Source organism: Acanthopagrus latus, chromosome 9 (assembly GCF_904848185.1).
Source record: "Acanthopagrus latus isolate v.2019 chromosome 9, fAcaLat1.1, whole genome shotgun sequence".
NCBI classification, from domain to species: domain Eukaryota; kingdom Metazoa; phylum Chordata; class Actinopteri; order Spariformes; family Sparidae; genus Acanthopagrus; species Acanthopagrus latus.
In genome coordinates, this window is record NC_051047.1 from 2,850,066 (window position 1) to 2,877,071 (window position 27,006).

The 27,006-nt window shown below is 40.6% G+C and overlaps 1 protein-coding gene across 1 annotated transcript in view; it reads right to left on the reverse strand.

Moving 5' to 3' along the window:
* The window catches only part of plcl1 (phospholipase C like 1), a 104,039-nt gene that overhangs the window by 13,040 nt on the left and 63,993 nt on the right, over positions 1 to 27,006 (reverse strand). The window contains exons 2-8 of the mRNA XM_037109954.1: positions 18,780 to 18,854; positions 18,400 to 18,687; positions 17,996 to 18,286; positions 13,637 to 14,028; positions 10,723 to 11,845; positions 10,387 to 10,563; positions 2,281 to 2,643 (exon numbers count right to left, since the gene is read on the reverse strand). Of these exons, the coding sequence (XP_036965849.1) occupies positions 2,281 to 2,643; positions 10,387 to 10,563; positions 10,723 to 11,845; positions 13,637 to 14,028; positions 17,996 to 18,286; positions 18,400 to 18,687; positions 18,780 to 18,854 (2,709 nt within the window). The remainder of the gene's footprint in view (positions 1 to 2,280; positions 2,644 to 10,386; positions 10,564 to 10,722; positions 11,846 to 13,636; positions 14,029 to 17,995; positions 18,287 to 18,399; positions 18,688 to 18,779; positions 18,855 to 27,006) is intronic.

Below are 27,006 nucleotides of genomic sequence, written 5' to 3' on the forward strand. Positions count from 1 at the left end.
TTTATTCATTTATTCAGTGTGTTTCTTTTGTTTGTTGTTCTGTGCTGTTTTGTGTTTTGTTTTTGATTGTGTATCATCTTATATGTTATCATTTTGTTGTAGCAGGAAGCTGTGGTCATATGTTGCTCTCCTGATCAGTATTGTTTTGCTGTCTCAAAATAAGAATTAAATGGAAAGTAAAAAAACAAGTAAAATATTGTATTGTGCAAATCTTAACCCTCCTCAATAACATCAGCACCCATTTCCCAAAATGTTTGCTGAATGTGTATGTCCAATACATGTGCTCTAACAGCCTCTGGTCCTCAGGGAAGATTCTCCACAAGAATTTGGAACATGGCTGCTGGGATTTATTTCTGTTCAGTCACAAGAGTATTAGTGAGTTTGGATACTATGTTGGGCAGTAAGGCTTGTTCTCTTCTACCAAACTGGGAAATATCATTATGGATCTGACATGAAGCACAGGGGAATCGATCAAGTTGAAAAAGGAAAGGGCATGGATGTACACATACTTTTGAAAATACAGTGTCATCTTTAGTCTTTAGCTCATAACGTACATCTCCAAGTACAGATCTTCAGTGAAAATTCTTTTCACATCGCCATCCCTAGATTATTTGTATTCAGCAATAAGCTGGTGGGTGCTGTGCAACTAGGTTCTATTTTTGCTGATATTTATAGATGCTTTATAATCCTCCTCCACTCTTCTTACTGACTCCTCTTTTGTGATTGGCTCACCTCCTCCTCTCTCTTTCTCCCTAGCTTATTCACCCTACAGAGACGTCTCAGGTGGAATCTGATTTCAGCACTGTCAAGTAAGCTACTCCAGTTCACCGTCATAACCAGATATCTTACCACCAAAGCCTAAAAATACAAATGCAGAATGACACCTGATCTGCTGTGAATCAACTCATAGCATTTCCTGTAACTTTGGGATGGGATTTGGCACATAGGCAATATAAACACAAGGTGCCAGTGAAAGTTTTGGTTGTACTTTATTCACCAACACAGAAGGACATGTTCTCACTCTCCTCTCGATGTATCCAGTGAAGATTTTGAGAGGGTGAAAAGAACTGTGTTTGTGCTACTCAAAGCAGGATAAACAGAAAGCAAAACAATGTTTTTTTGACATTGAAAAATGAAAAACTGTCATAACATATTTTTCCAGGAACAGTGTCCTGGTTAGTCTGGGTAATCCAAAATCCTCACTGAACAGTTTCCATTTACCTTTCATTTCAACTAAAAGTATTCCAAATTAAGCTTGTTTAAGGTGGTCAGTGGATTATTCAGTGTCATCAGCACATTAGCTGCACAACTTATGGAGGCATAAAGGTATGTCAGTAAAGTTCTTCATGTAGAAAAATGGTAAAAAGGTGGTTTGATGTTTTTCTGTTCATACAGAAAGTAAAGCCAATTTTCACTTTGCATCATTCTCACTTTGAACACCATCTACTGACGGTGCAGACATTACATTATCAGCTCGCATTTTAGTCTATTAAATACATACATAAACATCTCTGTTTATCATAATCATATAAAAACCAGGAAATAGCCATCACAAACGTACCACAGTCTTACAGGTTACCCAATCCAACAGTAACTCCTCACTGCTGTTACTGTGAATGGGCAAAACTGGGTTAGCTTGGCTCGGGGGCTGTGTGCTTTGTGCTACCGTTAGCCGCTAAATGAGTCTTAACTACCTTACTACGACCCTTTGCCTCAGGATGTGGGTGCTTAGTGCTACTGGGTATGCAGCAGGCTCGGAGGCTGTGTACTGTGACTGCAACCCATCTTTGTCATGTATCCATATCAATGCCATATCCAGCCACCTAATGTCTCACTTACATGTAAGAAAACATCTAATATCATACTGAGCATAAACAATGTACTTAGCTATTGTTAGAACTCACTGCTGTTAAGCTACTGTAGTGTGTTAGCATTGGGAAACATTCTTGTGCTACTAGCTTGCTGATAGATTTAGCATTATATCTGCCTAGCTCTGTTCATGAGCAATGAGTGCATAGGCATTGTGCATGAAGGTAGGTACATAGGTAGAATTACTTAAGTGATCAGAGTGACTTATCAGAGGACTGCACCAACTACAGAAACTGTTTTTTTTCTCTTTTATTTGTCAGAGTATTTGATTTCTGTGAAAAAAAACAAAACAAAAAAAACGCCTCTGGAATATCTTAAGAACACTAACTTTAAGTCTCCCTTTCTGGGACCACCAGTCAAAAGATGTGTTTTACCTATGGCTAAACAATTCCAACCCATGTCCCCTCTCACCTGAGCATCCTCCCGGAGGTCCGTTGCCTCTTTGAGGGGGGTACTAGCCAGTTTGAAAGCCTCATCCACCACCTTGATGCCAGTGTGCCTCAGAGTGACGTACTCACGCCCTCGTCTCCCCACCCGCCTCACCGACAGACCTCGTCGCTGAGCCTTCCCGCCGCCCCGCCGGTTCGTGACTGCCACGTGGACAAACAGGCTGGTGTGGGGTAACTGGTCTCCTGCTATGCCCAGCAGGGGTACATTGCGGTAGCCGGGCTGAAGGCACTCAAAGGCCACACTGTACTGGCCAATGAAATCGTCTCCAATGTAATCGTCGTCTAATACCACAAAGCGTAACAAGGCCAGCTCCGGCATGTTCACCTGGAAACGAGAAACGAACAATATAGTTGAAATTAAATCACACTGCTCTGAATCACGACAAAAAGAAACATTTCACAGTGTTCTCAACCAGACTGACATGGCTCACCCCAGCTGCCTCTGAAGACTGGCATTTTATATCATTTTAAGTCCACTCAATCTGTGATTGTCTATATTTATATATTCATTTATATACACATACATACTTACTATATGTACATAAAACATGTGGTATATATGGTGACCAAACAACATGGAGGATTTAATAATCCTGGGCTATGAATATATCACATGATCAGCGGATGGTGTTTGTTTCCAGTTGTTTGTTTTCTGTTGTAAAACAAGTCACCATCTACTTCAGCTGTATAAGAGAATACTGCATCACTGATCTGCCGTGAAGCTACAGAAATGTTTAACAGACAACAACATTTAACCTGACTTCCATAAGCACAGTGCGGAGTAGGTAACAACTGAATTTTCATTTTTGGGTGTACTTATCCTTTAAAAGTTAAGGTTTTGATCCTCTGTCACAATTTCATTTCAGTTAGGAGGGACAGTTGGGCAAAAGTCTCTTCCTCAAAAAATGTGATGTGTTATTCACATCTCAGAATGCACAGTGCTACGGTAAATAGCAGCAGCAAGAATTAACAATCATATTTATTTTATCATCAAGGCTTTTAAACTTTAAATGTTCTGTCGCCATTCAAACAGTGTTTAATTGCATCAGTACAGTTTTCATCTGCTCTTGAGTGACAATCATCAAGTCAGCTGTTATTGGGAGGAAAAGATGCACTTAATTAAATGTTTACAAGAGCAAAAGATGATCAATTAGTCACAATATCCAGCTCAGAAGTTCAAAAAACATCTTGTGAAGTGTCATTCTCGAAGCTCTTCAGGCACAGCAGTGATGTTAATTTCACAGTACAATGAAAGGGCATCCAAGTGCTGCTGCAGAGAGAGGCTGGTTGAAACATTATATTTCACATCACACCTTCTCAGGACTTTACCTTCCCTTCGGCTAATAAGGCTATAAACACCCAAACACGTAAGCACGGACCACCACACACACACGCACACAAAATGCGTGCACGCATAGTAAATGGGAGGGCAAATTATGCTAGGAGTGTGCCTCTGAATATTCATTAATAGGAGTTGAGAATAAACACATCTGACAATAAAATATCATGAGCTAATCTCTCTTCATCTTCACAAAGCCTGATATTCACACACACACATGCACTTACACACACTTGCACAGGTGATATCTGTGTCATGTTTATAGCAGAAAGCAGTATCAATCATTTCAATACAGAAAGAGAATAAACTTGCCCCCAGCCTCTGTGTGTGTGTGTGTGTGTGTGTGTGTGTGTGTGTGTGTGTGTGTGTGTGTGTGTGTGTGTGTGTGTGTGTGCGTGCGCACGTGCATGTGTGTGCCTGTGTGCTCATGCATACACCCATACCAATAAACCCATTTAAAGAAAATAATCAAGCAGTGCAGGTGACACATTGAATCCCTGACGAATATTGAGATATTACATTTTGCATGTGTCTGAATCTAGTGCATGTGTTCTGTCACATCTGTGCATTTAACAGTCTGTTGTTCTAAATGTTGTGAAGGCAACAATGGGAGTTCAGAAGTGAATAAACTCTAAACGTTCCACTCAGGGGTAAAAACACACTTGTTGATCCCCAACACAAAAACAGCAGGACAGCTATTCATTCACTTCCAGACTTATATTCACTGAACATAACAGCTGTGTCCCAATTCAGGGGCCACTGTCTTCCTTCAGAGGGATGAGACAGAGCCTTCCACCAGAATGAGACTGTCTGGCCTCAGAAAAACTAATACTGTGCAACTTTAATTAGTCTGGGCAGAGCAAGGAAGTTACACATGACTGGCTAAAAGTGCATCATCAGTGTTGCACCATTACGTACATTACATGATACAGCTCCCTCCACCACCTAGCTCCTGGAGTTGCTGATTTTGCTAAGATGATGGTTGACATCAGGGGGTAGCAATTATGCTAACCATGCAAGTTATTCATCAACATGTATTTATAAAACTACTGAAACATTGTAAGAGAGTTACTACAGTTTCTGTGAACTCCAGTGGTAAAGAGTAACTAAGTACATTTACTTATGTATTTTACTTAAATACAGGAGGTCCTTGTATTTTATCTGTGTTTATACTTCTACTCCAATGCAAGGGGACATATTGTACTTTGTACACAACTACATTTCTTTGACAACTTTAGCCACTAGTTACTCTCAACATTCAGATTATCAATGCAAAAATATAATTGACAAAACAATTCAAATAGGCCCATCTTTACCAGTTACAACATTATAGTGATGAATGCATCAATACTTGTAATGTAATGAAATGCATATAATTACACATTATTTTGAAAGCGGTCCTTCTGCATAAATACCACTTTTACTTTAAGTACTTGTCTACACTAACATGTTTGCAGACAGATCTTGTCACATGAGATAATGTAGATATGTGTGCTGGTTAGTCATGTGGTCAACACATCTGGCTGGTGTGATCTAATCGTAAAATGTTCTCTAATTTTACTTACTGTAATGTTGCTTTTACTCTAAAGTAAATGATCTAAATACTTTTTCAACCTATGTGTCTTAATGCACTATTGAACAATTTGCCAATCAACTTGATAACACACCAAATGCATCCACAGAAATTTACTCCTAAAGATGGATATAATTCTAATCTGTATCTGCCTCTGTAATGGATGCATTTGATCTTGAAATGCAAACTGCAAAGGGAGTAGCTCCCAAACTGGGACACAGCCAAGGGGACTTAAGGTCTTACACTGAGGTAGAGATGTTATTTCATGGAATTACAAGAAAATCAGACAGACAAAGAATAATACTAAACCCTGTCTATGAGTATAGTAAGTATAGTCACGTAGTGTACACACACATTAACATATAAACACAATCACTGACATGCACGACCATGTTAGCTGTAATGTTTTACAAATGTGTGAGTCTAATATGAGGGAGAAGATGGTGATGGATGACAAAATGGAGAACATGTCACACTGACTGGATGAGGAATGGGCCATCCCCTTAGGACATTATTATAGTGTGTGTGTGTTTGTGTGTGTGTGTGTGTGTGTGTGTGTGTGTGTGTGTGTGTGTGTGTGTGTGTGTGTGTGTGTGTGTGTGTGTGTGTGTGTGTGTGTGTGTGTGAGCGCCACGCGTGCACGTGTGTGCTTGCGTGTGTACACTAAATGATGGCTCAATTCAGTTCTCATTTTTTTCAGCAACAAGGCCATGGCAAAAAAGCTCTGTGACAGTCAAATGAATTGGTTTCCAACCAAATGCTCTTCTGTAATGAGGGAGGTAGAACTCATGAACAGTGTTTGAAGAAAAAATCAAAAGCATGGGAATTGGAATTTTATAGGAATATTTAGGAAGACAGCGACCATGGACACAGTTTCTTCCTCATCTCTCAGAGCAGAATCAACTTATTGTTAACTGTATAGCTAAATGTTTGCTACATCAGAGGGTATTCCTAAAAGGTTTTTTTTTCCCGCTCTCATTAGGTGCATTAAGTCAACTCAAGCAAGCAAAAAGCTTTTTTGTAAAACTGAAGAAATATTCTTATTTTCCACTGACCTCCTCTAATGCAGCATTTCAAAATACACATTAATACGCATTGACGGAAACATGGCTAATGAAGCACAGGACGCTAGTGAATCCCTATCACTTTTCTTACATAATCCTGAAATATGGAGTTACAGATAAAATGAGATAAAGATTCAAATGTTATGTAACAGTCGATGTCATTAGACAACACAAGGTCGCACAACAAAATGCATTTTGTAAACCATGTATGCCACACAAAAAACAAAAATATTAAAATGCATGAATAAATATTAAGTCCTAAAAATTAATTAGTTCATTCAACATTTAGCAGTCTCATAGTCTGAGGAAGGAAGCTGTTCTGAAGTCTGGTGGTATGGCAGTGGATACTTCTGTATATTTAGCCAGATCATAGCAGGGTGAACAGACTGTGGCTAATGTTTCCTTCCAGTATCCTTTGGGCTCTGTGCAGACATCTCACTTCATTATCACTGATGCTGTGTAGGTCGTACCAGTGATGTTCTGAAGCTTGATTCTCCACTGTAGAGCTGTCCCGTCCTATGCTGTGCACAAACCCCCCCGTTTGTCATGTTTCCCAGTCATGATGCTTTCTATCGCTCCTCTGCAAACGTATTATAAACTTGACTCTGGAATTTAGTTAGTTTAGAATTTAGTAATTTAGTGTTCTTAAAGCTGCAGTCTGGAGTTTTGAGAAAAAGGTGGGCTTAGTCAGAACTTTTGAATGATACAGCTCCCAGGTCCCTCATTTTTCCTCTTTGCTGCCTGCTGCCCTGCCTTCAAAGCCCCTCCGCACAGAGGAGCCTGCTGTGCACCAGCAGGTTTGTAACCATGGCAACAGAAGAAGCCAGATAAACAAGATGGTGCATTCAAAATAATAACAAAATAGGCCCGATTGTTCTCTTTCTGACCAATACAACTAAATTACAATTATAAGTGCCTCATGCAGATCACTGTAGATATCCAGAGAAACAAACAATATTCCTCACATCGCGTTAGACGGAGTTACCAGGTAATCATTACCAGGTGCAACGTCATGTTGCCTCTCTGAAGCATGAATGATGTTATTTATGTAAACCAATTCAACCACTTCAGAGCCTCCTGAACACAAACTAACATAACTGCCCAGTCACTTGAAAGACTCATGCTAACCAGTAGCCATAAAGACAGAGCTAAACACTGGAGATAGCATACAAGCTAACAAGCTAGAATTAGCAAGAGGCTATGTAGCTCAACTGCCACATTGCACAGCAATATGCGCTATTGCCAGTATTACTGTAACCGCCGCCGATGGTTAAAACATAGAATTAAACATATATGATGCAGTGGTCCTTACTTGTCCAGCAGAAAAGCCGCTAACTTTGTGTCGCTCTTGAGCCCTTACAAATCCCACAGCTCCCTCCACCTCTGAAATTACGCTCCAATATTTATCCTTGTTTTCTCTCTGGCTCAGTCCAATTCTTTGTTTTTACACTGCTTTTCTTTGTCAGTCGTCTTGTTTCTTCTCTTTGACGTGGGCAATGGTGGGGCAATTTTTGGTTCTGTTGTTGTTGTTGTTGTCTGTTCTCCACCACTGTTCACAGTTTGGGCATGAAAGTATCTGACCAGGTAACCCTAACCCTAAGAGCAGGCACTGCACCTGTGTGAGGGAGGGGGTTGCCAGCAGTGTATGCACAAGAGTGATGGACTCTTCTCAGACACTCCCCTTGGCTCTGATTGGTTGCACTGAGCTGGGAGCGGTGGATTCTTGCAAATCAAATTACAGCCACTAGGTGGAGCCACAGACAGTGGATTTTTACACAGCTGATCTGTATCTTATTCTACTGTCAGATCAAAATGACCATGTTTGCAAATACAGACTACAGCTTGAAGTTTCTTTTGAAAGTAGTGATTCTATGTTCTATCTAACCTGATAAACTAACTACATCTTAATGAGCTTGTGGTTAACACTGACAAAGATAAAAAGCCAGCAGGAGCAGCATTTTTCCCTCACATATCTGACTAGGGCTGATGACAAGTCAGTGACCCTGTCAAAACCAATGAGCTGCCTGTTAGTCAGTGTGACTTAAGGACATTGTTTATACATTTCTGAGTTATGAGTTTCTTTAAAAACACCTTAGTTAGTAGACTGTGAGCAAATATGAACCCTAAAGCAGCAAAACTAGATAATTTTTCATTTTGTAGTCTGGACCAGGGGAATTAATATACATGTAAACACAACCAGAGTTGTTTATAATAACAACTCAGATGGGGTTTTAATAGAACATTTACATTTAAAATTACATTTAATTGATAGATTATTGAACTGGGTTGGCATCTTGGGAACTGCATTAAAATGTTTCTAGTCTTCAGCTCTTCAAGGATCACAACAAAAATCTTGTGTTGTCCTACGCTCTCCCTTATTATTAAAATATAAAATAATTACACCTGTGTCTCACTTATAGCATATTAGCCAAGTTAATTAATTATGGTCATATTTATCTTTTGATTTACAGGTATCACATAACTCTTTCACAAATACACACACACACACACACACACACACACACACACACACACACACACAGACACACGCACACACAGACACACACACACACACACAGTAGCCACAGAAAACATGCCATATCAGTTGTGACAGCTTGTCATTACGCTTTAGCTATACAGGACTCTGTCAGTGAGAGGTAAAAAAAGCCAGATCAGCAACACAGCAGTCATCAAATCCTGTCTCATATAATAAATTCAGTGCAGAAAGAAATGTTTTCGTGGGAGCACCTAATTTAAATCTTGATGGTCCTGATCCCCCTTCAACTAAGTACTCTGAGGCTCTAATTTCGTGCAGGTGCAAATCGTCGAGCAGACGTCTCTAAAATTGCACAAGCCTCTTTTATGTTGTTGACATTTTCCACTCTGGCTTCCTTTTTAAATGCATATTAAAACACAATTTTGTGCAATAAGAGCACAGCCTGTACTGAGTTAGTGGTTAGTTAATGGATAATTTTTAAAGGAATGCCATCCACATATGCTTCAGAAGGAGCATCAAGTTACTGCAAGGTGAGTGCACCAACTGCAGTCGTCTTCTCTTCTTGAGTGAAATCATATCTGGGAGGGGACCTAGTGTGCACCCTGAGCTCTCAAGACATTCTTTCAGAAAAACAAGAAAAAAAATAATTTTCTCAGGAAAATTTAAATAACATATCCAGTCTTGTAAACAGGATTATAATGAGCTGTCATACAGTTGTGAGTATGTTTCCCAGTATTTTCTGTATGGGCATCATCCTTTGCATATAAACCACCCAAATAGGACTAAGGAGTGCAACCTTTTAAAAACCTAACCCTAACTGCAAATACCATCTTATGAGCATCATGTTGAGTACGTTTTCTCACAAAACACTAATTTGGATCTAAGGTGGCGTATAGCCTTTTCAAAGGGGCTCTGTGGAACTTCTGTGTTGTGCTGGAAGCTTCAAATTCTAAACTAACATTAGTTAGCTACTGTAGCTCTCTGTTAGCAGGGCAGAGAGAGTTCTTTACAAAGAAATCCAGACCAGCAGCATTAAACAACTTTAAACAAATATTTCACAGGCTTGTTTAGGCAACTGAGAGAGACAGGTAGGGTCTCATTATGGCAAATAAAAAAGTGAAAAAGCCCCTTTAGATTTATTACAAACCTATATGTATACATTTTAGGTTATAAAGACTATAATAACTATTTGTGCTCTGAGACCATGCATGTGGCCTGCAGCCTGAGCCATTAGGAAAATGTTTGCTACTTTTAAAGAGGATAAGAGGAATTAATGTGACTTGCCATAACTGAACCCTGACCCAAATCCACCTACCAGTAATGAATTCCTCCTTATAACAATGCATTAAGGCTGTGTCGTGCCATCCTAAAGACTGTACCGCAGGGTCTACCAATACGTAAGACCCCCGCTTGGTCACCAAAGCTGTAAAAACTCAGTCAACAATACAATACCCTCCTACCTTTGTACCGCAAGCTGAGCATTGGCCCTGTTTCATGATGTCAGTATATTGCGCTATTCATCAAAATAAACAAATGCACAAAGAGCCACACACAAACAAACCAGCACCAGGGTATACAGTTATAAAATGCCTTACTTGAAACTCAAAGGTCTCATCAAACAGTGGGTCGTCCTGGTTTTGAGCAGCAGTACGTGTCCGCTGTTCAGCACAGTCTGCTGGTACACCATGCAGCTCCAGAACCACATATGGGTCAATGACCTCTCCCTTTGCCCCTGACCCCAGAGGCTTGGGCAGATTGTGGGCACTGATGACCTGCACAGTAGAACATGAAGCAGAATTCATTACTTAGTCGAAACAATTGTCAAATTGTCAAATGTAATGCTTCGCAGGGAAGCCGACACTAAAGATCGAATGTTTCAGCCAGAATCAAAGACAGAATATTAAAAAATTCAACAGAAATGACATTAAAACCTTAATCCGCAGAGTTTGTGGGGGCACTCCTGGCACACAGCCCTGTGTATGAGCACTGAAGTATGACACCTCATCCCTCATTACAGCAGGTCGGAGAACATAACCACACCTCCCGTTCTGAGAGAAGCGACCTCTGTGAAGGTCCAGCATGGCGCCAGGGGTCTGCTGGTTCAAGGCCACGAGCTGGACCCCTCCTTTCCAGTATCCTTGTGGGTTGGGGTTACTGGAGTCCAGACGCACTGAACTGGGTCGTACCCTGGTAAGGGTGCGTTTGGTGAACATTACAAGGTCTTCGGGGCTCTCAGTGGTCAGTCGACCAGCCTCTCCCTCACCCAGGGAGCACAGTGTCCAATAAGGCAGCTCAGGAGGCATCGGCGTGCTGGGGGAGGAGGGACTGCTGGGTGGTGACTGCTGCTGAGCCTGTTTGTGACTGGCTCTTTGGCTATAGAAGCTACGGCTGCCTGTCCGAGCAATAGCCACCAGGTCTGACAGATCTTTGTGGAGACGGAGCTTCCTGGGTTGAGAGGGTGGAGGCACGACCAAGACCACACCCAATTCTTCCTCACCAGGGATGGTCATTCGACGTCCTGCCAAAGGCCCCCCTCCTCCTATCTCCTCATCCTCCTCAGATACCTCCCCGTCAGACCCATTCTGCTCTGGAGGGAGCTTCTTTGCCACTATAAGGATGCGTCCCTTCAGCTGTTCTGGGGAGGGGAGGGTCGTGGCTCGCCCACCCAGGCTGACAGGTAGGGCCTCTGGAGTGTAAAGACGGGAGCCAAACACTTTCTTTAAGTGGTGTGCCATGGTGCGCTGCTGACCAGGAGAGCAACGCTGGCACAAGTACAGCAAGAGCGGGTACTGAGAGGTCAGGAAGGCATACTTATTGACCACCTCCAGAGCAGAGCGGATAGTGACAGGTGCATGGTGGTGGTGATGGTGGTGGTGATGGTGGTGGCGAGGGATGTCTGGCCCATAGTCGACCCCAAGGAGAGGCTCCCCCTCTGGGCCATCAGTCACTCCCAGCTCCACACATCTACAGCCAGACTGCAGGGCCTTGATCAGCCCTCCCAGGTCTGCCCTGCCGTGGACCTGGTCATCCAGCAGGTAGGAGCGGTACGAGGTGCTATGGAAAAAAAAATCAACAATACAATCCATAAACTAGTCAAAATAATGATAATATTCCTAAATGATGTATAGTATTAATAACATTCGGGAGGAAATTACTGGTGACACACAAAACAAACAATCACTCACTAACACCTAATGACAAACAACATCTATAGAGAAAACATTTTAGCTTAATATTTTAGCCTTAATGCTGGTCACTGTGTTGCCACACAGTAAGGTAGTTTACAATTCCAAAGAAGAAATAAAATGGCCTGATGTAGAATGTAATATTGGCACATTTTATCTAATTAAATATGATTTTTTTTTTTTTTTTTCAAATGTTTGTTTTGGTATGCAGAGTGCAGTGAATAAGCAGAGCCTGCCAGATGAATGGACAGCCAATGTTACAACATAAGTGGTATGTGTACATTTTTACTGAGTGGTGAACTGTCTTACTGGCCTCCTGCATAGCTGTACTGTTGCTAACGCAGTCGAGCCTTTAAGTCTTGCATGCCACAGGCAGTTCACAGTGTTGAGTGTCCATGTTCATTATCAAATCATTTTTAAAGCGATGATACACATTAATGTGAACACATAAATTATACAGGCTGAAATTATGACTGCTGCTAGCAAATTATATTGTTATCATTGTTCTCCTATGAGTTGCTTAAAAGTTCTGTCTCCAACTGACTCCACTGAACAGTCTTTTTTATTGATTTTAACACATACATTTTTAGTCCATGCAAAAGCAAACAGCATACATCAAAGCAAAATACAGCGGTGGGGCTGCACATGAGTGGAACAAACTCTTCATTATCTCCATGACAGGCGACACCTAACCCATAAAAGCTCCAGAGTCCCTTCCCATTTTTTCAAAAACAGATTCTCCCACCAGTACAATACCTCAGTCTCTCTAGGGTTATACCTTCAGATAAAGAGATTTTCACATCTGGACATTAGGAGGATCATCCCCAACCCACTTTGTCATTACGGTCTTCCTTGCCAACATCAGGAGAGACTGGACTATGCATCCTCAGAGAGTCTGGTAGAGTCAGCGCAGAAGTGGATCGGGGAGCAGTTGCTGCCCTATAGCTGTACTTATTTCTGTGTATATAGCCTTCTAGCATAGTTGGATTTTACCACACTCCCAAAAACAGTGCATTCTGGTTCTAGTCCTAATTCTACATTTGGGACAGGTAGGAGAGGCTCCTGCTGTATACTTACTGTAGATATTTTGGGATGGCTGACTGACTTTTTAACAGTTCAAAGAAGGTTTTACTCATAAATTGGGTCACATTACTTTGAAATGTAGCCAATCACTCAACACATGGCAGTTTCTCTAATAGGTAACATAATCCAATGGATTACAAAAACAGATTATCTAATCTGAATACTTTTGGATTAGTTAAAAATCAAACATCTAACATACTGCACTTCTTTACTGCACTCACATCTGGTAGTGACAACTATTGTAGGAAGTAAACTAGTGATCCAGATGCGCTTATGTCTGTTTACATTAGAACAGGAAGTCACACTGTTTTATCCATTCCTTCTACAGCTTTTTTGATTTGGAAAGACTAATAAAAGACTGACTTTACACCACCACAACATGTAGAACAACAGAGGCTTCCCAGGCTGGACGTGACTAGTTATGGTTTGGTGATTAAAAACCTATTTATGGTTTCAAATCACCTGTTCAATCTACGGTTTTGACAAATGGTTGTGATTTATTTTTGGGGAGAAAAAAAATATACATTTTATCATTTTTTTTCTTACGTTAAAATGTGGCTCTAATGAGACTACTCACCTGATGTAATAGTGGGATAGAGGCATGTTCATGTCCTGACAAACACCCAGGTGCTCTGGGTCGAGTAGCTGGCACTCTGGAGACTGCAGGTAGCGGGCAAACCCATCCAGACCCAGCAGTCCTCGCTCTCTGCCCTGGGCTGAGGGCTCAAAGCGCCTCAGGAGCTCCCAGCAGCCCTCAGTTGTAGCCAGAGAGAGGCCCTGCTCTGTCTCCAAGAAGAGGCGCAAGTCCTGAGGGTCCAGACACTCACGGTCCTTCGACAGCTGCACCAATAAGAAGTAGACATCCGGCCGGGTGCAAAGCTCACAGAAGGCCTCCTGGAACTCCTCGCGTGTTACATGGGAGGTCAGCTTCTCCTTGCTGCGCTGGATCTCCTTAAAACGCAGGCGGACCTGTGGAAAGAGAAAGTGGATAAAAGAGAGGAGGGTCAGGCAGGCCAGGCAGTTAACTGAGCAGGAAATTATGTGAATAAATAGTTAGCCAACATTATGCCTCACTCAATCAATCAACTGACAAACTTGATTTACATTGTTTATAGGGATATTAAAATGATCCACATTAAACAACACAGTGTGTTTATTGTTCCTTCTCTTTAGTTCCTTCTGTCATCTTTCCAATTTCCTTCCATCTTTTTTTAGTCTGTTTCCTCTTCCTCCTCTATCTCTTTATCTTGTTCTGTGTTCAGCCAACCTCTCTGACATCATCTTAATAAAATGTGCCTGAGTTCTTGCAGGTAGTCAGCAGTCATGTCAAATGTCTGAGCCAATAGACTCTTGTGCTCTCTATGTCTCCACGGTAACTCAGTCCCTTTTGAGCCTGCCTGCTGTTCAGTCATCAGGTGATACAGGAGCAGGTAGTGAGAAGCTACAAAGCCGTGTCTGACCATATCAGAGATCCAAACCAGCGAAAGAAAAAAAAGCAACAAATCTCTTGTCAGGAGGGATTAAACGTCGTGCCACTCTAATTACAGGAGCAGACCATCTGATCAGGAAACACGCTGCTCCTGCTGTGGCTGGGGTGATGCAGATGTAGTATCACCTGCTGTTATGACATACAGTCATGATTACAAAGATGTTATTACAGTACATGACGGTGTGTTTCTTTGCTTTCTGCTAGAAAATGGTGACTTTCCATGTTTTGCTAAGTTATGCTAACCGTTTAGCTGTGTTTCAGCTTCATGTGTCTCACACAGTTTGTCACATATACTGACTTTCTATGTGGTAGGCTGTGTATAAACAAGTAAAAGTCTGATACTAACTGCAACATGAACATTGTGGTGTAATAACTTTTTACAGGGATTATAGTGCATGATCAGCATAATAATGTTTTTTTCTTTTTTTTGATGTGTGACATTATTTTTCTTTTTTTTTTCAATTCTTACTGAACATATCACAAACATACATAGGCTTGTAGAAGAAAGAACATAGTATAGTACAATACCGCACTCTTTCAGGAGAGAAAATAAAAAACTGACCCAAAACTGAACAAAAAAAGGGATTCGTACAAGGCATACATGGTGAAAAGTATTTTCCAATCACCTGGCAAGATCATGAAAATACAAAAAGCGAAAAGGAGGCAAGACCAGGAAATAAATAAAGGAGTACATTTCAAAACAGTAAAAAGCCGGATATGTCGCCATAAATCTTGCTCGCTATTTTGGTAGAATGTATTTTTGAGATCATTCTATTGTTCCAAAGAGTTGATCCATGAGGAGAGAAGTTATGGGTAAATGTCATTTTCCGAAACGGAATAAAATCTGTAGAAATTTGACAGCTTAATAGGAATCTTGCTGAACTCAAAATCACATTGTAAGAGAAAATCGAGCCCTCCCACTTTTTTAAACAGGGACCTCAGTATGTTACAAGTACGCTTTTAACCAACTAATCTTAAAAGATACAACCACTGATTCAAAGTCTAAAGCTTCAATGCTACCCACATCATACTCTTTGACAAGCTGTGATCTTTTAATATAGTGGGTTTTATTTCTCCAAAAAATTGAAAACCTACTGAGTTGGCCTTTCTAATGGTATTGGAAGAGACATAAAGGGAGTGACTTGGATGAATAACTTTGGAGATACCTTCTGCTTTGGATAAAATGACTGAAATGATAAAATGACCAAAAATAGTAAGGTCTCTAGTTAACCAGTGGCTCAGAGATTTCTTCATATGTGCTATGCAGTTGGAGATGTTAATGTCTTCTCTTCTGATGATATTCTTAGTTATCGTCATTCCTAGATATTTCATTTCAGATTCAACTTTAATTGAAGCAATAACTGATTCTGTGCCATTGTGAACGGGAAGTCATTCACATATTTTAATATTAAGGGATAATCCTGAGGCTTTTGAGAATATCGAAATTATTTTAAGAGCTCTTTCTGCCACGTATTTATTTCTTAGGAAAATGCATGTGTCATCAGCAAATTGACTAATTTTAAATTCCTTGTCGAAAATTAGAATGCCTTTTAATTCGGAGTTGTTAATAATAAGTATTCAATAATAAGTAATGTTGATAGTTGGGTGGCCGAAATAAATGGTTTTGGAGAGATAGGGCAACCCCGAATGTCACGAACACCTTGAACCTAGGGGTCATCCCATCGTAAAACATCTTGATTATATTACAAAAACTTTCTCCAAAACTCAGGAAATGTAATGCTTCCAATAGGAAGGAATGCTCAATGGTATCAAACACCTTGTGAAGTCAAGAAATAATATATAACTATCAATATCAATTATGTTTTTTCCGCTGTGTCCAGCAGTGAGGAGTGCTGCAAAAATTAGTCCTATAAATCTGTATTCATATTTTTGCACTTCCAGTTCCTGGACTGTTTTTGAATTGGTTTTAAGGTTAAACGTCTGAAATGATATCTGTGGTTAACACAAGCTACAGATTTTTCACATTTGTTCTACGACGCAAAATACACCAATTGTGAACTGTAAAGCTTACATGTTTTAAAAAACAGAGTCTAAATGAGTGTACCAGAGTGTTAAGTTACAACCAGAGTGTAATATGTAAATATATCCTACTGAATTGTATGTATGAGTATCATAAACCTGTGTCTGTCACTGAACTTACTTTCTGCAATAATTCAAAATCTGATTCAAAATCCCATAGGCTTTTGACGGGGGGGAACCAAGACAAAGCTAACTTCCCTGAAAAATCATGACATCCCTGCAGCGACTCCACTTTCTAAGTTGCGGTGATCACTTGTTTATTGTAGTGCACTAATCAAGCAACACGAAGCTGACAACATATGTTTGTACTGCTAAGCCCCTATTGAAAATGTGGCAATCATTTTGTGAAAATTAGTAAAAACAAAAACAAATAAATGGCTTTATATAGGACATATATTATTGTATGAGGGCACATGCATCATTACAACCTTTAAATCAAAGGAGAGAGGAGGTTTTCTGCCATGTCATTTTGCTTTGACTGACACTTCTATATGTTCTTAACCTGTACCTGTATGGGTAATAAGATACTTTCTCTTTTTATGTGCGCTCTTTAACTGCTATAATACATTTTTGTGACTTTTTAAATTTGATATTGTGAACTTGTGAGACAACAGGTGCTTCTTTACCTGTGATGCCAGTAACATGTTATTTAGTAAGTAATGGGGGGGTCAGCACCTGCTGAATGTAACTAATAAAGTAACTTGTAATCTAACTTACTTTTAAAAACAAGTAATCAGTAAAGAAACTAAGTTACTTTTTAAAGAAGTAATCTGTAATTAGTAATCAGTAATCAGATTACTTTTTCAAGGTAACTGTGGCAACACTGTTCTTTACACATCCAGCATTTTCAGGGGAAGATAATCATTCACTTGCAGTCTTGTTTCTGGCCACCTAATAAACGTATTTCCAATATTCACTCTCAGTTTTCTGACACTGAAATGCAGTCAGCAAAATAGTTTGTTTGGTGACAACTATCATTTCATGTGCATTATTTTTGTGTGCATGGATCATAAGTATGAGGGTGTACAATTTGAAATGTGCAACTGACGATTATTTTCATTGTAAATCATCTATGATTCCATTGACTAAACAACTACATGATTAATCAAGAAAATCATTGTCAGAAAATGTTGAAAAAATGTCAGTCAGTATTTCCCAGAGTCCAGTGTGACTAGCTTGTCCACAACCCAAACATATTTAGCTAACTGTCATAGAGGAGGAAAGAAACTAGAAATATTCATAATCAAGCTGGACTCAGAAAATTTGGACTTAGTGGACAAATGTTCAAACTAGGTAAATGATTAACAAAATAGCTGGCAGTCAATTTAATAGTTGACAACTAAGCAGTGGCTGCAGCTGTAAATGACTCTAGTCATATTCAGAAGGCCAAGCCATGTTCCCCCTCACCTTGGCTTCCTTGATACCCGGGTACAGTTTACAGATTGTGGCGACTGCCACGTCCTCTGACACGATGCCATGGCCGTCTTCATCAACCTGGGCGAACTCCGCGGCCAACCACTCACTCCTCATCATGCCTCCTAGGCTGCCCTCTACCGCTACACCCCCACTTTCACCCAGTACTCCTCCTCCAACACCTCCTCCAGCCCCTCCAATCACCGAGGGGTGGGCCAACAGGTAGCGGAGGCCCGTCACCCAGATATTGGCCACATCTGCCGACAATGCAACCAAGTCCAAAGACTGTAGTGAGAAAAAGACAGTAAAGATCACTGGGTGAATGGGAACACAAACACGTTGTAGGACTGTAAGATTATCCACTGTAGATCTGTAAGGATGAAACATTAATATGATACCTGGTAGTCATCCCCATGTATGACAGAGAAGGCTGCTTCCTCAGCCAGGTGTTCAGACAGAGGACCGTTATGGAGGAACGTCTCCGTGCTCCTCCCAGTGCGAACCTCTCGGATGGTGGACACATCCAGCCGAGCCTTGTCTAAATCCTTCTTAGACGGCTCCCAGCGTAAGCAGCTGAGGTCCTGGTCCAGGGTGTAGAAACGGCAGTAAACCCTGGAATTAGGCCGGATCTTCTTCAGTTCACACCCGCCCTGCATGAACGCCAAGCAGTCTGCTGCACTGCTCACCTGGAACACAAGACCAACCACAACACAACTTTATGATCCATTTTCAGCTATAACCTATATTTTTATCATGTTTATATATGATGATAAACTACCTTCTTCTCAGAGGGCATGCTACTGAAGGACACAGTCTTCTTCCTGCCTCCGCCCATCTTCTGCACTGAGGGATCCTGGGAAAAGACAAAGATGGATGGTTAAGAAGAACACTCAGATAATCAGATTCATGAAACAGTCACAAAATACATACAACACACCTCTGGTTTCCATCAGTAGCGTAACTACAAGATATTGACCTCTAGTTATAGGCTACAATTAATACTGTATCCTGAAAAAAGATTGCTTTTATAAGCAAAACTGTTGGTATATCTTGAATGGATTTGTAGTTTTGAGAAGTATTTCAAAAGAGAATTATGCTATTTTCACACCTGAACCTTAAATTGACACTTTTCAGTGTGTAAATGATTCACACTTAGCAAAAGTTCTGTAATTAGTTCTAGCAGACTGAGGATGTTATTCTGTGTCTGACAAAATTACTGAAAGAATTCCTACAGAGATGGACGTTGTTGTTGAATAATAAGACTGCTCAGAAAACACACGTCACCTTCAAGGAGACAGTAGGAGGAGCAGTAGAGAGTGCAATACTGTATGTGGTTAGAGGTTTTGCCAACTAATGCCAATAAAAGGGTAAACAAAACTAAATATAAGATTAAAGAGATCAGCATCTTGCCCAAGGACACTTCGACATGCAGCTCAGCCCAGCCCAGACCCGGGATGTGAACCAGCGACCTTCCGATCACTCGCCGACCTGCTCTACCTGCTGAGCTACAGCCAGCCCGGGTCATCAACAATATACATATAAATGGACTATGGATATGAATTTGTGAAGGTACACCAAAATAAAGATTTGAGGTTGAGACCAAAAATCAGTAATGTGAGATGTGACTCCTTGGGATGATGAAACAGTATTAGTTATATACTCAGTATGTAATATGTCTAGTAGATGATAACCTATGTTGTAAAATTCACGCTTAAAGAAAATGATCATGAATAGTTATATATTTAGCACAGAGTCAAAGTATGATACAAATATCTCTTTTAGCTTTTGAAAGAAGCATTTGATCAAATATTTGTTCAAACTGACATTGTTGGTACACCAGCAGTTTCTACACTTTCCACCTTGAAGTTTTCATAGGCTCATTCTTTAAATGTACAAGAGACGGACTACTGGATTTGGATATTTTGGGGGCTTGTAGGAGTGTTTCACAGCTTTTTCGTTCACTTTGTTATGTGTTCTTTTGCAGAGGAGCCGATCCTCCATGTAATCTCAGTCTCTAAATTTGGCCCGAGCTGCTTTTATTTTCTCAGGGTCCTACAGACGCACACATCCTTATTTAGCCTGCATGGTGAGCTGGCCTGCAGGAAGGGTTTCAGAAGTGAGATGGAAGCTCTGTGCATGCAGACGTGTTTTGGCTGTAGGTTTTGTAGAATGAGGCCAAGAAGCCTTATATATATCTCAACATGTATATTTCCTCCAAAGTGTGTAGTGTGAAAACATTTCAATAGAGCATTTAAAAATGCTCAGAGGAAGAAGGAGGTTTTACACACTAAAAGAGGAAACAGCTGTCGGTCTTCTTGGCAACATACGAATCATTTTGTCCTGCGCCCTTCAAACAGCTCATCCGCTCAGCTGAAATGATGCGTCAATTACTCAAAGCATTCGATCGACAGAAAATTATTCTGCCGACCATTTTAGTAATCATTTAATAATTAAAGTAATTCTTGAGTAAAAATGCCAGAAATGTTTAGGGTCCAGCTTCTCATGTGATTATTTGATAGTTTTCCTCAATATATTTCCATCAAGACCTGCTAAGAATGTAATGTGTGTAGCAGTTTTCTAATTAGGTAGCACAGTCTGTATTCAGCACCTGAATTTAGTTAGACAGCAGCCCATGACTCAGTCAGCCCCTGGACTGAACCTGAATTATCAATACATTAGGAGGCATCAAACACATACCGATGAAGAAAAAGCAGAAATATACACAACATGGCAGCACCAGCAGTATATATAGAGAGAGAGCAGTGGAGCGCAGCAGGCAGGGTTGATATGAGCTCAGGTAAATGCAGCCAGACAAACACATTTTTCACAAAACAAAGGAATGTTGAACTTCATTCATGATCGAGTGTAATTTCAGGTTGGATGAAAAAAGCAACAATGGCATCTGTCCACTAGTAGTGTGCATTAGTCATTAGATGCTATGTTTATGAACAAAGTGCTTCATTTTTAACATGCAAGACTATATTTAAAGGTGTAAGAAATGGCCAGAATACGCAGGTACCTCTAAAACTGCTGACTGCCGGGGCGAGAGGACACAGCAGATGGACACAGGAGAGGCATAGAGAGAGTACGGTTTTATTGCTCTGTTTTGTTAAAAAAATGATTGTAAAAATATCTTGTTGCTTGTCGTTTTGTGAGGTTTTTTTTGCTCTGTTTACTTATTAGACAGAGCACCAAACTCGACTAGTTTACATCCCCCCGTAGATATTGTGGAGACTGTCAGAGGGTCACTCTTGAGGTACAAAGTGATATGACAGGACAGGCCGGGGCTAGCTGGCTTAGTACATACATGCCTTTGACAAAACGTCAGTGCTATTGTGTCTTGACATTCTGTTGATGGTGTTAGTCCTTTTTAAATGCTGGGTCCACGCCTCACTCTGAGGTGGACAACTTCCACAAACAGCAGTAAATCCGGCAGAGTGCATGATCCACCCCTGCTAACATCCCCTTCTAATATTTTGGTAATTCTCTCATAAGCGCCATGCAGACATATCAATTGATTACTAATATCAAAATAATTTTAAAGTTAAGGAATATCTGCTTGTCTTGATCCAAAGGTGATAGATGCAAATATCTTATATAATGTTTCTTCTCTCGTCCCACCAATTCAACCTATTTTAAGCATTTTGTATAGAGGACCATTAATGCCGTCTCTATATGCTGTAGAATGGACCCTTCTCACAGCTCACACACACCTACAGTATTTTGTTTAACTGCTAACACCCCTTTCTTTTTGTTTCCAGCTACCGACAGACTGATTGGCATCTTCATTTCTGCTCGGTGAGCAAATGTCGATGTTAGCTTTCATTTGCGCTACAGCATGTGATTTTTACCGAGGGCCCTGATGATAGCTGTTCACTGATTTGTAATGAGCTGCAATAGTCCTTCTGAAATGACAGCAGTAAATGACAGCAGTAATTATACGCTGGGCTGAATGCAGAGAGTGGGCCCTGTCTCCTGCGTGCTGTCCTTTCCCCTACCGCCTAATGTACAGATTTAGGTGTATTTGCAGTAAAGGTTTTTTTCATCTTCAATATCTAAAATTGCTTCATAGTTAAATGGCCTTGAACATGGAAGCACGGGTTATAATACTGAAATGTTTTGCTCTTACTAATATGTAGACAAGGGCTTTACTTCTTCACTGTCTGGGGTCCACAGACCCTACTGCTGAATATTTAAAACAATACTGAAAATAACAACAACATTACAAATAATAATAATACACTGCACCACTACTACATATTACTACAAGTACTACTACTACCCCTACTACTACCGTAACATTGATGTATTATAATACAGATATACAGCATATAACAATAAGTTATATAACTAGGTTTTACAGCTTGGGTCTCTACATAAGTAGAAAATCATGGACCTCCCACTCCATTTCCTGTAGGGGTCATCAATGCAAAATCAAGGCCCTAAGCACTCAAAGCATCAGGGCCCGTATTCACAAAGAATGTTAAGGCTAAAAGTAGCTCCTAACAGGCGAATTTAGGAGCAACTCCTAAAAATAATGGGCGTGTCAGTCGTAACTTAAGGACTCTTAATTTTTAAAAATAAGAGTTATTCACAAAACATTTTAAGCTTAAAAGTAGCACCTAAGTCTGGGAGACCTTAGAGATAGTCTAGAGGACTCCTAACTCGCTAAGACCTAGTCACAGCCAAATGTGTTGGAGACACTAAATGACAGGGAGATATTAAAACGATGTTTGGATGGACCGCAAAGGGACTGAAGTTGTGGTTGAGTTGGTGAGGGACGCAATAACGTCCCCAACCAGCTGAAACAATCCAATAACGCTGGAGTTAAAATGTTTGGCAACACTCCGGTATTTGGCTACGGGGAAAATGCAGCTCTTCGCACGGGACTAGTATTACCTGGGGACCTCAAGTGATTTAGAAATTACCTCACTACATCTGTGTTTCATGCAGCGCATTCGCACGGGATAAGCGAAGTCTGTGTTTTAATTTGAATTTACTGACATTATGCCCCAGGTCGATCACACCGGAGCCCCTGCTGGAGCAGCACAATGGTTAGATATGGATATTTTTAATATAATAACTGGTGAGCCTGTTGAAAGATGGAAAAATGTTCCTTACCACATGCTGCCATGCATGTAATCCATCTAATCATCTTTCGAGATTTCGCTTTTCTGATGAGCCTCCTGAATTTTGCACCCAAAAAATGGGCTGCCCTGTCACTCAACAACCAATCACCGTTGTCACCACTTCTAAGTGTGTCCTTATAAAATGATGTCATCCATAGCAACAGAGGGTTACTTCTAGTTTAGGAGTTCAATGTTTTCATAACTAACAGTAGGTCTCAGTGGCTTTGTGAATTACTTTTAAGATACAAGTCCTGGGGTGCCGCTTAGCTCGGTTGGTAGCGCGCGACCCATGTGCCAAGGCTCTGCAGCAGACCCAGGTTCGACTCCAGGCCCGGGTCTCCCCCCGCTGCGTGTCACTCCCCCTCTCTTACCCTGTTTCCTGTTGCACTCTTCAAGCTGTACTATCAATAAAGCCAGAAAAGGCCAAAAAATAATTTAAAAAAAAAACAAACTACATAAAAACTTTTAGTTAGAGTACTCCTAACGCTAAGATAAAAGTCTTTGTGAATACAGGCCCAGGTTGATAAAACAATGTTTAGAATGTTTTTGAGCTGATAAAGGGAGCCCAGGATCCCCAGGTCCAAACACAAACATAATCATTAGTCACACTTTCTATTTCCATCTTTTAACTCTATTCTTCTCTCACTACACTGTGGAAACAGGTTCCATCCACATCCTCTGAAGTACAAAGAGGATCTGGTTGTGGCAAATCTCCACTACCAATCACAGACAGACAGATTGAGCTGATATGTGATGAAAATGCGTCCAGATTTCCGAACATCTGTGATTTTTCAGCTTTGTGTCCTAATACCCAGAACACTTTATTGAACCGCATAGTAAAACATGGCATTGTGACGGCAATTTTTAATGAGATTTTTTTTTAAAATGAATACTTTTTCTCCCATCATGCTGCTATCTTTAGTCTTATATTGTACACATGAAGCTGGACAGACAGATTGTTCATATACATTGATCGTCTGTCATACTGTATGCTTTGTATAACATTTCAGCTTGTGTGAAACGTAATATTGTGCGTGAAGTATTGAGTGTGTGGCGAGCCGTGTGAAAGACATACAGACAGAGCAGTAACCTGACATCATCATCTATAATGAACATGAAGGCATTGAGGGCAACCTGAGCTTGGGCTGGAAAACCAGGTTTCCAGACTCCCGGTGGATCCTTTTACGGGCTCACTCAGCCTCAAGAGCAACAATCTGTGGTTACATATCGGACACTAATCAATTATTAATTTCATTTCTATGAGATGGGCAAAGGTAAGCAGTGAATCACAGTTTAATAACAAGCTGTGGCAGCCTGCTGAAGCTTCTCTTGTTCAAAGCTTACCTATTGTGAGACTACAGGTAAACAGGGACCATTCTGTCTTTACTTTACTTCTACACTGAAAATCCCACACACACGCCCACACACACACACACTGTTGGTGGTACATATCCTGTGTGTGACTTCATTACATGACTGTTAGGCCTCCTTTCACTCTCCCGGGAAGCAAAGGTGACAGTATCACAGCTGAACGCACACTGTGGTGACACAAGATCCAATGAGGGAGCTACATTTCAGGCTTTAAATGTTCTCACAAAGTCCTCTAAACATGATTTCAGGCCTCAGCTCCGCTTCCTCACTCCCAGGATCTTAAAGATCAGGAAGGGACTGGTTGTAGATGAGAATCTGCACAACAGGCAGCAACACATGAAAAAGATTGTGAGACTCTGGTAGGTGTGGAGCGTCGGGAGAAACAATGGGGAATGACACATGTCAGTATTTTCTGATGTGATGGCACTAACAGCAGGGTGATATTATTTGCCTGCCCCCTCCAAAAACCTTTCAGAAATAAATCAGTTTAGTGATGTGGCGGAGCTGTGGTTCATTAAGGCTTGGTCAGGTTTCAGGAAAAATCATGGGTCTGGTTAAAATACACTATTTGTTACAGGAAAGTGTCGCGGTTTGAAATCATTACTTTGTTAAGGTTAGAGGACCTCTGTCGTCTCGGTAACAATAATAAACACTTCATGATCGATTCACAAATGATCATTTCATGATTCATGCTTAAAAAAAACATGCTGACTAATGCTTGAAAACAGGAAACAAACAGCATTCTCATATGTTAAAGTCTTCACCCATCCCCAACCTCCTGCCTAAGTGGACTTCATCATGCTATAGGGACTTGCTGAAATGGCTGATACTGTCTGTATGATCCATAGCTTTTATTAAATCTAAACAAAGCAGAAAAAGGTCTGATTTTAAAACCAGGCTTTAGGCTAAATGATAGTTTGCAAGCTAACATGCTGATGATTAGCAAGTGCAGTCTTTATCATGGTCACCATCTTTGTTTAGCATGCTAACAGCAGCTAATTAGCACAATACACAGTAGACCCTGATGAGAATGTTTGCATGTGTGTTCATTATTTTGGACTTGGAAATGTTTAACAACTCTTAATAATGATAAATACAAAATATTGCTCCAAATATTTATATAAACTGTACTAAGGAAGAAGTTGCATCTTGAAACATTTTTAGAAAATAACCTTTGCGCCAACATTATTTTATTTCTTTCATGAAACAATTTATGAGGGATTTTATCATCAACCTCTCCACCTTTTCTTCACTTTGTCTGTAATTGTTGTTTTACATCCTCTTTCTGTTGTATCAATTCAACCAGCCTCACTGACATTACATTTGTATATGTTGAAAAACCATCATGATTAATAATGATATTGCATTATCTACACACTCATTTTTTCAGAAGCGTGGAGACATAAAACATTGGTAAAACTGATCGTGAGAAACTTAACACAACATACACTTTTTTAAAGTTGTTAAAAAACATCAACAGTAGTTTCATTGACCGATCCAGGCTTATTCCTGCAGTGTTCAGAACAACGGTGTTGGTATTTTCAAGTTAAGTCCTCTAAACCCCACAAGAATCAGTGAAAAATGCCGCGTTGGTGTGTGTGAGAGTTCAAAGGCATTTTTAAAATTCTGAACAGGACGTATTGAAGCTGAAATGGGCGGTTAAGTTTAACCGTGGTGATCATCAGCTGGGGATGACTACGAGATGCGCCTGACAGCTTTGGGAAGTAACAAGTTGGACCTTGTGTTGAGAACACTTTTCAAGTCTGGTGTATTTGATGGCACAAAAAACAAGAAACAAAAAACAGTGAGTTCAGTATACATCACACACGATAGAAGGATAGGCCAACAGTGACACCTCAGAGACAGACGGGGGGGTGAGCTGAAAATAGTTGCCTTGTCCCATTCACAACACAAACATGTATTGATTTCCAATTCCAATAATCCCACAGCTCCCAGCACACTGATGGTAAGGTCAGACTTTCCAGTAAAGGCTGTTTGCTTATTTATCTTTTTTCACAAAACTGTCCCACAAAATGTCTTTTCTATTAAGTTGGTCAGCGAGGAGGCTGGACAGACGAGCTTAGAGAAAGCAGGTCAGCGGGTATTTAGGTGGACAGAGCAGGCGGGGGCGGCCATGGATGTTAGTGATGCTTTGGGGCAGCATGGACATTTGGGAACACTGACGTTGCCGTGGCTGTCATTACTAATCCAGTGTGTGCATGTACGTGCACTGCATTATGTGAATGTTTCCACTGTCACTTTGACATCTCAGTGCATGACACACGATGCCATCCAAGAAACTATGATATACCACGTCCTCATAAAGCCTTTAATGCAGTGTTCTGCTTGGCCTAAAAGGGCATCTATCAGTTATAATCCACAGCCTGCTTTAAGCCTCATCTCCCTCTCCCCGGCTTGTTTTACTTCTACGCTCTCGTTAGCTCAGATGTGATCATTCTCTCCATCACTGAGTTGCTGTGAGGGAAAAATCTCAGCACAGATGGA